Source organism: Neovison vison, chromosome 7 (genome assembly GCF_020171115.1).
Source record: "Neovison vison isolate M4711 chromosome 7, ASM_NN_V1, whole genome shotgun sequence".
Classification (NCBI taxonomy): Eukaryota; Metazoa; Chordata; class Mammalia; order Carnivora; family Mustelidae; genus Neogale; species Neogale vison.
The window spans coordinates 12,019,615-12,031,972 of NC_058097.1; the positions used below are offsets into that span (position 1 = coordinate 12,019,615).

Below are 12,358 nucleotides of genomic sequence, written 5' to 3' on the forward strand. Positions count from 1 at the left end.
CTCTTTTGTTTGCATTCAAATATTTATAAAGAATTGAAAATAGCAAAATAATTGTTAGCATACCATACACAGTTGCTGTTTTCCACTTAAAGTGTCCTGAAGATTATTTTCTATCGGTGCATGCAGATCTACCTCGTTCTTCCTAGTGGCTACAAAGCATTTCACTGTCTGTGAATGCATGCTCATTTAGTTTTTAGTCAGGCCTCCTTCATGGTGGACATTTGGGTTGTTTCTAATCTGTAAACAGTGTTGCAATTAATGTCATTACATATACATTCTTCTTCAATATATCCATAAGGTCTCATTTTTTAGAATTGGAATTACTATGGCAAGAAATGTGTTATGATTCTGAATAGATGCTTTAAACTACTTGTTCAACTTCAGATAATAGTTTAAGGCAATGGTGAGAAATGTAAACGGAGTTTTCCTCCAAGATATTGTCAGCAAGGAGTACTTGAGGACACGTGTGAGTGTGTGCCTGACTGCCTTGGCACATGCAAGGTATTTGGAACAGAGAAGGTGTGGAAATGAGGTGAGGGTGACATTGCATTCACCACTTGTAAAAAGCACCATTTGTGACCTAAGGTCTCCAGGCCTTTTGGACAGGAGTTCCTTCCAGACCCATAGACTCAGCCTAAGTCTTGCCTACTCCCTGTAGATGCGCCAGGAGAGGCCTGGAAGGGGGAGAAGGAAAGGACAACTATCCTGACCTTGGGCACATCTATTATCGGGGTGGCCCAGGCTTTCTCCCAGTGCTGGCTGGGCAGAGGTGCCCAGTCCCAGAACATAAACAAGAGTGACCCTGAAAATAACTTTTCCTAAGAGAGACAGAGCCCAGCTGGATTCTCTATTCTCCCCTTGGGGTCCTCTGCCCAGGGAAAGATTAGAGTTTTGCAAGGGAGGCGGTCACTCAGGGTGCAAAATTAATGCCCATGCCAAAAAAACTTCATAATCAAGACAAAGAATATTTCAATGCAGTATTTAATTCAAAATTAGGCAAAAAATAATCCATAATGAACACAATATCAAAATTTTAAATATCAAGGACAAGATCCAACCCTGCACTTTACTATCTTGCTTCTCTTGCCTCACTAGCCCCCGTTCCAATAAAGCTTTATTTACAAAAACATGATTTTAAAAAATTCTTTATTATAGGTGCACCTGGGCGGCTTAGTTGGGTGAGGCTTCCATGGGGTCAGGTCACAATCTCAGGGCGGTGAGATGGAGCCCCAGTCGGACCCGCGCTGGGCATGGAGCCTGCTTTGGTTTTTCTCTCGCTCCTTCTCCCTCTGCCCCTCCCCTGCTCACGTCCTCTCTCTCTGTCAAAACAAACAAACAAACAAAAATCAAACAACTTTATTATATATTGTGATAACTATCATACTGTTATTATGATAAAATATAATGTCTCTAAAATTTACCATTTTAACCATTCTTAAGTGTACAGTGGCCTTAAGTACATTCGCGGCTGTTGTGTAACGGTAGGAGTTTTTAAATATCACATTAAAATATTATAGATTGTGATTATGGAGTTGGGGGGGCGAGCTCTGAGTCTCACTCACCTTACTCTCGTCTTCACCCTGCCTCCCCCACTCCTCGCCCCCTACTGGAGCCTGAGAATCGAAAACTGCCAAGTTTCTCCCAAAGGGCAGCAGCAAGAGTTATTCCAAAAGCGATCAGGCCACCAAGGATGTCCGTCCGTGCAGCCACCCGTGACAGGAATAGTTGCTCCGCCTGCCTCTGCCCGTCCCCTTCGCTCTCCTCTTGCGACGGGACACACCTGGTGGGCGCGCCCTCTACCTGCCTAGGGCCACCTGGCTGGCAGCCCGGAGCGGGTGGCCCGCCCAGTTCTGGTCGCTCGGGCTTCCCCTCGGCCAATGAGGAAGAAGGAGCCTCCGGGCTCGGGCAGCGTCCGGCCGAGCGGCCAATGGGAGGGCGGCATGCAAATGAGCAGGTGCGGTGGCGGACGGCCCGTCAAGACGGTCCGGGCTCCCGGGATGTTAGAGGAGAGCTGGGCTGCGGCCGAGCAGAAGTCCGGGCTTCCAGCTGCGAGCTCCGGTCTCCCGCCATGGCCCCCGCTCCGCCCCCCGCCGTGTCCTTCTCGCCCGCCGAGGTCCAGCGGCGCCTGGCGGCCGGCGCCTGCTGGGTCCGCTGCGGGGCCCGCCTCTACGACCTCACTGGCTTCGTGCGGCACCACCCGGGGGGCGAGCAGCTGCTGCGGGCGCGGGCTGGCGAGGATGTTAGCGCCGACCTGGACGGGCCGCCGCACCGACACTCGGCCAACGCGCGCCGCTGGCTGGAGCAGTACTACGTGGGCGATCTAAAAGGAGACCCTCAGGTACATCTGGCCCCGGGGTCTCACCCTCCCCCTTGCTCCCCTTCTTCCCTCCCCCACTCTCCACGCACTGGAAGCCCGGTCCACCTGCCCTCTAGGAGGACCCAAGGTGACAGCCTCCGCCCTCAGCTTCGCTTTCCCCTTCTCTCCAGGTAACAGGTCACTACCCGCCCCCCTCACCAGGACTTGCCCTTCCTCTCCAGCCTTGCTCCTGACCTGACCCTCTTCCCACCTGCTACTTCTACCACCACCTCCCAAGTTACTCCCTCTTTCCTAGTTGTTCCTTGTGCAGCCTCTGCCCTCTGACAATTTGGATCACCTTTTACCAGCCCCTCACGCTCCCAAGCTTTCCTTCCAGTTCCCTCATCAGCCTCTCCCTCTTTGCATCTGTTCTTCATTTCTGTTGAATAATAGCTTCCAGCCCCAGCTGCCCTCCCCTCCCCATCTCACCCTCCTGCTGCCTCCAGTAGTCACAGATCAGTTATCCTTCTCAGCCAGTCTGGATTTCCTGGTGCACTACGGCTTCCCTTGGGTAGGTGGAAAGGTTGGGGCAGTGTCTTGGGTGGACTCTGTCCTCCCATCTCTTAGACCTCCCTTTGTTTCTTGTCTTGCATGCTGGCATGGGTGTCCAAAAAGGCGAAATGACAGGGGTAAGCTAGTGTTTGGGCGGGGGAGAGGGGGTGGGCATGGGGATTAGCACTGTGAACCGCTTGCTGCCCCGCAGGACACCATGTGATGCTATTTAGGTCTCCAACTGATCCTTGGGTAAGTTTTTTTTAATCTCCATTTTAGGGTGTGGAAACTGAGGCTCAGGGAGGCTCTATAATTTGTCTAAGGTTAAAGAACTAGTTAGTGGGAAAACCAAATGTACCCAACTCCGAAATCAATGCTATCTCCATCCCAAGGATCTTGGGATACAGGGGATTGCTCCATCCACAGAGCCCCAGGTAGGCTGAGCTAGGGACAAACTCACTCCAGGTGTGGCTATAGGACCAGTGACCGTGGGACCATCATGCTTGGGCATTAAGCCAAGAGTTGTTGCTTGCTTCCACCTCTTGTTTTCAGAGTGGTCCCAGCAAGTGCTTTTAGATCTTTGGATAAAATGGACGTGTCTCTCACTGCTCCTGGTGGCTCCACATGGCACTGTCTAGTCTAATGTGTAAATCATTTATTCACTCACTCATTGGTCCTTGCATAATTGTCAGCACGGAGCTAGGCACTGAGGAGGTGCCAATGGACAGAACCAATACAGTCTTATCAGAGCTAACAGGCTAATCAGGGAACATACTAATGGTACAATAATTATTTCATCAGCTGGTACCATCAGAATGTGGATTTGGAGGTGAGGAGTTCAAGAGCTTTCTTGAGAAAGTGACATTTGCACTGAGAGTTAGTTGATGATTTGGGTGTCCGCCTGGTCAAGTGTGGTGGGATGAGCATTCCAGACAGAGGGAACAGCACGTGTAAAGAAGGCCCTGAAGGGTAAGGACTTGGCACAGTCAAGGGACAAATAAAACCAGTGTGGCTAGAGGCTGGTGGGCAAGGAGAGAGAAGCGGGAGGAGGCCAGAGATTAGCAAGAGCTACGTCATGCCGTGCCGGGCCTCCTAGGCTGCGGGATGGATTTGGGACCCGATTCTAAGAATGACAGGAAACCAGGGAAGGGATTCAGTCAAGCAGGGGAGTGGTGTGGTGTGGTCAGATTTGCATCTTTGGAAGAACACCCTGGCTCCAGAGCCAAGAAGGAGCAGAGGGAGCCCAAGGGAGTGTGAGGAGACCGGACAGGAGACTACCACGTAGCCAAGGAGAGATGGGGTTGAACTGGGGAGATGTCATAGGTAAAATACCAGGGCTCAGCATTCGGCAGCGGCAGCCCATCTGAATCCTGGCGGTTGGTGTTTGGCATCAGGTCATGCTGAAGGGGCAGAGAGGTTTAGCTGTAGATACAACTCAAGCTGAGTGCAGGAAACGAGAGGCTAGAATCAAACTGCAGAGTTCGAGATTTGTGATGCCTCATGGGAGCCATCCTACACTGGAACTGGGTCCTATGAACAGGGGCCTTAGGGTGAGGCTTCTTTTCCCAGAAAGCAAGGATCACCCCAGGCCAGCATCCCTCAATGGCTCTACCTCCCAGCTCTGCTAAGCACCCAACACTGGTTTGCTTTTGCTTCGTTCTGCTTTGCTTTGCCTTACCTGACCCTCAGGGAGGACTCAGAGAATATGGAGACCAAGTTTGCTTCCGACCCCTGCACTCACCTGTTAGCCAGAGTCCCTATGCGGCCATGCTGCAGGATCCTTATATCTGAGCCCCAGTCTGAGGATGTGAGGAAAAAACTAAAAACTGACAACATGCTTACAGACCCAAGGCTCAAACTTGACCAGCAGCCATACTTACCCAACACTCCAGCTGCCTGTCAGCTTCTGTCTACGGATTTCCCTTCTGGAAACTAGTATAGTGTTGTCTTTAAACTGAGGGAGAAGGTAGTCAGAGGAGAAGTCTGGAATGGAGTATCCTGTGCAGAGAGAAGCTCTCTTCTTATGGCCCAAATGGAGACATCTCTCTCCTTCTTTCTGGCTCAGCCTTTCAAGCAACCTTCATATTGCTTTCCTCCCCTCCCTTCTCTCCTCCTGCTAGACCAGAGATGCTGACATGTGGGGAGCTTCGAGCCCAGCTCCCATAATGTGCGGACCAGGAGGGGAGATGGGAAAGGGGAATGTCATTAACCAGCTCCTTTTGTTTGGAGTTCATTTCATTTTTCTTTTTATTTCTTTCTTTTTTTTTTTTTAAAGATTTTATTTATTTATTTGAGAGAGAGAGCCTGAGCAGGGCCAGGAGGGGTAGAGGGAGAAGCAGGCTCCCCGCTGAGCAGGGAGCCCAATGGAAGGCTCATTCCCCGGACCCTGGGATCACGACCTGAGCAGAAGGCAGACGCTTCACTGACTGAGCCACCCAGGCGCCCCTGAAGTTCATTTCTGAGTGAAGTTCATTTCTAGCAGTCCTTCTTCCCCAGTGTAGTCCTTGGAGGGGAGCATCCCGGAGCTCCGCTGTGAAATTTCCAGGAAGAAGGTCTGGTCCCTTTGGTTTCCCCTGTTCTCCATTTTGCCACACCTCCTCACACACCCCTAGGTACTCTAACAGACGTTCACACTCACACAAAGATATACATATGTACACACACACACACACACACACAAAACAAGTCAAACTCGTTTGAGCCCACATACTGTCAGGATGAAACAAGGTCTGCTGTGATCATGGTCTTGCACTTGAGGAAGTCAAGCTGCCCACCTAGAGTGAGTGAGAAGGCTCTGGCTGAGCAGAGAAATCAAGCCCTCTTGTCATCCTGACCCGCAGGAGTTGGGGGGGACGGCCAATCTCCTCACTGCAAACTCAGTTCTTCTCACTGTAGCTCATGTCATTAGTGGGGTGTGAGGTCTATTTATTGAGCTGCAACCAGCATTTATTTATTTATTTTAAGATTTTATATATCTAGTTTATTTTGTTTTATTTTTTTAAAGGTTTTATTTATTTATTTGGCAGAGAGAGACACAGCGAGAGAGGGAACACAAGCAGGGGGAGTGGGAGAGGGAGGAGGCTTCCTGCTGAGCAGGGAGCCCGATGAGGGGCTCGATCCCAGGACCCAGGGATCACGACCTGAGCTGAAGGCAGACGCTTAATGACTGAGCCACCAGACGCCCTTTTATTTATCTATTTTAGTGAGAGAGAAAGAAGGAGAGAGAAAGAGAGCATGCGAGCAGGGGGAGGGGCAGAGGGAGAGAATCCCAAGCAGACTCCCCACTGAGCACAGAGCCCAACATGGGGAGCCACCTCACAACCCCGAGATCAAAACCTGGGCTCACACCAGGAGTTAGATGCACAACCGAGCCCAGAAGGTGCCCCTAAGCTCCAGTCGGCATTTAAAAGAAATAATTAGGAAAGGAAAGCACTTTGGGTTCAAATCTCTTCCCAAGGTCATAGATACTGTGTTTCCCAGACTTGGGGTGTCCATGAATCACTGTCAAGTTTTTTTTTCCCCAAGTTGGTATACCACTTGAACTATTATACTTAATATTTATCTTTAGGTAGACTCACTTTCTATTTTCCCACTTACTCACCCTAGGCAATAATACCAGTGACATCACAAGTTTTACGTGCACTTGAAAACAGAGAGCTATTCAGATAAGAAATGCTTATCCCTTGTATCTTCTAAAATCATCCCAGGTCCCATCGGTGGAGTAAATATCATACTCTGGAAAACATGGAAAGCAGAGCTTCTTAATCCCTGTGTTCTGTGGATCATTTTCTGGGATTGGTGAATGGGGTTGTGCATTTTTCTAGTGAGAGAGTGACAGCTTTTATCATAGTCCAACCAGAATCCTCCCCTCACTCCAAACCTGTCAAGAGGCTAATAACTGTGAAAGGGTGGCTCGTAATACCCACCCCACACATACATACATGTGGACTTGGGAGGTCCACATGCCTCTGGATAGAAGCCCTCTGTTCGAGAAGACCCTGGAGGAAAACAAACCTCAACTCCCCAGCCAGTGCTGTTGGCGTAATTGATGTCCAGATGACTGGGCACTGGGTCCTTATCCCACAGGGTGCGTCCTTCTCCGGCTGAGAAGTCAGCAGTATCTCCCATGGGTGTTTCTGCCAGCCTTTGGGGGTCTGGCCACACAGAGCCTCAGGGCTGGAGTAATCCAATAGCATAGGACAGCTAAGTGCAGGAAGACTCAGGGTGCCCACCCCACCACTCAGACTCCCCTGGCCAGGGTCATCGGGACCTTTGCCTCGCCAAACCCGGTCACTAGTTCACACCTTACCTCACCTGGTCTGGAAGCAACTCTTGATGCAGTCACCATTCCTTTTCCTTGATACACTTTCTTCACTTGGCTTCTGGAGACCACATCCTTTAGTTCTACATCTGCTTGAGTTTTCTGTGGCTGCTCTAACAGATCGCCAGGAACTCAGTGACTTCAAGCAACACAGAGGTATTCTGTTATGGTTCCAGAAGTCAGAAGTCAGAAATAAGTCAGCAGAGCAGGCTTCCTTCTGAAGTTTCTAAGGAAGAATCCATTTTCTTGCCTTGTCCAGCTTTTATTTATTTGTTTATTTATTTTAAACAGTGGTTTTTATCTACTTATTTCTTAAGTAGGCTCCACACCCAGCGTGGAGCCCAGCACAGCGCTTGAACTCCCAACGCTGAGCTCAAGAGTTGGATGCCTAACCAACCAAGCCACCCAAGGACCCCCTTTTCCAGCTTTTAGAAACTGCTGGTGTATTTGGCTTCCCCAGCCAGGAGTTGCATCTCCCCAACCTTTGCTCTCACATCTCTTCTTCTCTGACTCTCCTGCCTTCACACTTCACTTCTATGGTCCCTTTCCCCACACTAAGGCCACCAGGATCATCTAGGATCATCTCCCCTTCTCAAGGTCCCAAACTTAACCACATCAGCAAAGTCCCTCTTGCCACGTAGGATAACAAATTCCCGGGTCCCAGGTGTGGGAACATAGACTGGGGGGCAGGTGGATGCATCGCTGCACCTACCTCATCACCTGGAGCCCTGGTGATTCGTCCTCAGGCTTCTTCGCTAGTTGCTCATGCTCTGCATCTCACAGAGAAGTTTGCAGAGGTTAAATGGAACCATATAACGTGAGTTCTGCTGGATAGCTGTTTCCATTCAGTACTATGTCTAGGAGATTATCCGTGTTTTCCTTACTTTTTTTTTAATAAAGGTTTTATTTCTTTAGTTGAGAGAGAGCAGGAGTGGGAAGGGGAAGGAGCAAGAAGCAGGCTCCCCGCTGAGCAGGGAGTGCAACGTGGGGCTCCATCCCAGGACCCTGAGATTATGACCTAAGCTGAACGCAGACCCTTAACTGAGCCACCCAGGCTCCCCTTCCTAACTCTTTTTTTTTTTAAAGATTTTATTTATTTATTTGACAGATAGAGATCACAAGCAGGCAGAGAGGCAGGCAGGCAGAGAGAGGAGGAAGCAGGCTCCCTGCCGAGCAGAGAGCCCGATGCGGGACTCGATCCCAGGACCCTGAGATCATGACCCGAGCCGAAGGCAGCGGCCTAACCCACTGAGCCACCCAGGCGCCCCTCCCTTCCTAACTCTTGATGGCAACTGTCTGCACTGTCTTCTTTGTCCTCGAGAAGCCATAGGCTGTAGAAAGGAAAAAATGCCGAACAACTGGAAGACAGAGTGGCTGGCGTGGCACAGACCACGCTCTAATCCTCATGAGCATCCTTAGTCAGATTCCTTCTGGGATGTCTCCCCACGGCTGCCCCACTCTGGCCAGCGCCCCCCTAAGCTCATTCTTGCAAGTCTCCCAGGCAGATCTCTCCTGCACTCCCGGGCCTGCGACCTTTCCTAAAGGGACTTTTGTCCTGTCACAGCAGTATTTCCAAGCTCTTAGGGCCTGCCCACGGCCACACCCTTTCGGTCCGGCTCCAGTGCCCGCTTCTTACACAGAGCTTCTCACCCTTTGCCTGCACCTGTATTACAGAGTTCATAACATTCTTCCTTATTTACTGTGTTTTCCCCTCTGTGTCCAATCTTGCCGACTAAACCATAAACTCTCTGAACACTGGAACTGTCTGACTCATCTGGGTTCCTCTAGGACACACTAGCACGCCAGTGTATGCCAACAGGAACAAATCAATGTTTGAGTTGGTGAATGAGTGAGCTGCTTGGAAAACCAAAACCTACAAATAATGTAAAAGGAAAGTGGTCATCTTAGCACACACAAGATACTTCAAGAGTTACAAAGTTTAAAAAAAAAAATCTTTTTCCAATTCCTCTTTGTTGGCTGAAAGGGCTAGGAGTTTGGTGGGAAGGATGGAGGGCTATCCAGGGACACACTCATTTCTGCCTTTGTCCCCGGTTATTCTCAGCCAGAGAGCTGGCCAGTGTCTTCTAGACCAGCCCCTGCCATTCACGCATGCCCATGAGTCCCCTGTAGGGGTGGGCATGAAGTCGGTCACGGAAAATGCCCATCGAGAGCCCTCATTGCTCTCAGGGCTGTGACCAGCCCCATGTAGCTTTAAGTGCCTGTATGATGTGCACAGGCAGGACCCAGGATGCCGGATTTCCAGTTCTATTTACTCTTTCCTGCATCTTTTCATGCAAATTTCTCTAAAGGATATATCCTTGGAACCGCGGTCCTCCATCTTCTCTAATCGCTGCTCATCGAGGTTGATATGATATTTAAACTTCATACTCAAGATTTTTTTAAAAGATTTTATTTATTTATTCGACAGACAGAGATCACAAGTAGGCAGAGAGGTAGGCAGAGAGAGAGGAGGAAGCAGGCTCCCTGCTGAACAGAGAGCCCGATGTGGGGCTCGATCCCAGGACCCTGGGACCATGACACGAGCTGAAGGCAGAGGCTTTAACCCGCTGAGCCACCCAGGCGCCCAATACTCAAGATTTTTTTGTTGTGAGGCACAGTTTGCCAAATATTTTGTTTTCCTGCCTTGATAGTATATTGCAAGGTATTTAAGTAGTGGTACCAGATAAGCAAATTTGGGGGACTGTGATGCATATAAATATGTCATCAAGTCCTGTCATGGGAAAACTAACAGCCAGAAATTCTGTTGATACAAGAATGCGTGACTATGCAGGTCAACCTTGCGATCTACAGTAGACTTGGTTGATAAGAATCTACATGAAGTAGTCTTAATTTCTCCTTTAAAGGGAATAGAATTTAAAAGTTAGTCTAGTTCTCTACATTCTTCTTTGCCCCTAGAACCTTCCCAACAGTGCTTAGCTCAGATTTCCCACTGGAAAGTGGATCTCTAGTAATAGTTTTAGTTTTATAAGTTCCAAATGTCCGTGGTCCATAATAACCCACTCAGTCGCTAAGCTCTAGTCTTTTTTTTTTTTTTTTTTTAAGATTTTATTTATTTATCCGACAGAGCGTACTTGTGCCCAAGAGGCAGAGTGCCTGACATGGGGCTCGATCCCAAGACGGTGGGATCATGACCTGAGCCGAAGGCAGACATTTAACTGAGTCACCCAGATTCCCCTAGTCCTTAGTCTTCTATAATAACAAAAGTCTATGAAACGGGCCTCATTTATCCACAGAGACGAAAGACAGACCTCAAAAAAATTTTAAGTCAATTCAAGGCCCACACTGTGAGTCTGGCTGCCATGGAAGAATAAAGGACATCCGCACTGGGGCGCCTGGAGATGGCTTCTGTGACCCTATATACCACTCCCCGCAAGCCAGGGACAAGGCTAGAGTAGCCTGCTTTAGTGGTTGTTTTCTTTTATCCAGGGAAGACCCGTTGGCATGCCAAGTGTAATGGCTTTTGCACGTTGCAAACAGGGTGCTGTAAAAAATTCACTTGTTCCTTGGACCTCAATAGGAAGGTCCTTGACTCCTAAGAAAAAAGGTCACTTGAAATGAATCTACTTTAAATGAAGACTAGATCTCATAGAAAATGGGATAGGGGTTGGGAGACGGGAACTGATTATCTTTAAAAATGGAAATGAAGGGGCGCCTGCCTGGGTCAGTTGGTAGAACGTGAGACTCTTGATCTCAGGGTCATGACTTTGAGCCCCAAGTTGTGCACAGAGATTACTTTAAAGAAAAAATTAAAACAAAAATGAAACTGAAAAAATTTTTTTCATTTATTTTAACCTGACAACCAAATTAAGATTGCACTTGTGTGCAGGTTTTTAGATTGAACAAATAAATCAAGTCATGTGGGTTTTGTGCACATGAGCAGTTTTTCTGGCAAAAGTGTATGAAAGCACAATGTGGCATTCCAAACTTCACACTGGCTTTTCACACATTAAGAGTCTTTTTGCAAGAGTATTTCAGATCTAGGGATCTTTCTTGATCCTTTGATAAACAGGTCACTCATTCTCTTTTGAAGAGCCTCATCCTTTGCTGGTCGCCCGTGTTTCAGTGTTAAACAGCCTAACTTTGCCAAATCCTTATTTATAGTCGAATTGCGAGTAAAACGGTTTTCTTTCCACTTCATTGACTTCATGAAATTTTTGGATTTTGGCATTGATTTTCAATTTCACTTTGTTGTGGGTTTGCATTTTGTTACATTGTATGTTGTTGAATGACAGCAACCCCAACCATCACTTTGCTGAGTAGACTATGGGGATCTGGGAGGAGGCAGGGGTCGATGTTTAAGCTTGAACTAAACTCATAAATGGTCAGTTGGCTTGCAGATAGTTGCACGTTAAGGTGATTTTTGGTGACCTTTGCAACTTGAATCTCCAGGGACTCAGAAAAAGAACACTTGGATAATAATGATCCTTCTAGAACTAATAGTTTGGTCAGTTCTCCAATCTCATAGATGAGAAACATGTAGTTCTAAGAGATTCTAGAATGTGGCAGGTCTCAAGGTCCCTGGTATTTCCACTGCACATACATAGGGACAAACCTTAACCAAGGGGGATCTTTTTCTTATTGATTTATAATCACTCTTTATATGAGAAGGATATTAGACCATTTTCTATCATATGTATTACTATTTGTCCTTTAGTTTTCATCTGTCTTTTGACTCCTTTAATGTTTTTTCTCCATTTAAACCTTTGAAATATCTATATTGTAAAACATACTGTTTTATCATTCTTAGAAAGACCACCTCTACTTGAAGATTTTATATATAAAATATATTGTAGGGGTGCCTGGGTTGTTTAGTCAGTTAAGCATCTGTCTTCAGCTCAGGTCATGATCCCAGGGTCCTGGGTTCAAGCCCTACATTGCGTTGGCTCCCTGCTTAGCAGGAAGCCTTCTTGTCCCTCTCTCTATGCCTGCCACTCCCCCACCCCGCTTATGCTCTCTCTCTTTTTCTCTCTCTCTGTCATATAAATAAAATATTTAAAAAATAAATTTTAGTATCAGGGAGCCTGGGTGACTCAGTCGGTTAAGCCTCTGACTCTTGGTTTTGGCTCAGGTCATGATCTCGGGGTCGTGGGACTGAGCTTCATGTTGGGCTCCATGCTCAGCAGGGAGTCTGCTTGAGTTTCTCTCTTTCTCTCCCTCCCCCTCTGCTC

The 12,358-nt window shown here is 48.1% G+C and overlaps 1 protein-coding gene across 1 annotated transcript in view; it reads left to right on the forward strand.

The window, feature by feature from the left end:
* The first annotated feature begins 1,690 nt into the window (after window positions 1–1,690).
* The window catches only part of FA2H (fatty acid 2-hydroxylase), a 47,966-nt gene continuing 37,298 nt past the window's right edge, over window positions 1,691–12,358 (forward strand). Inside the window, exon 1 of the mRNA XM_044255732.1 lies at window positions 1,691–2,338. Coding sequence (XP_044111667.1) covers window positions 1,691–2,338 — 648 coding nt within the window. The remainder of the gene's footprint in view (window positions 2,339–12,358) is intronic.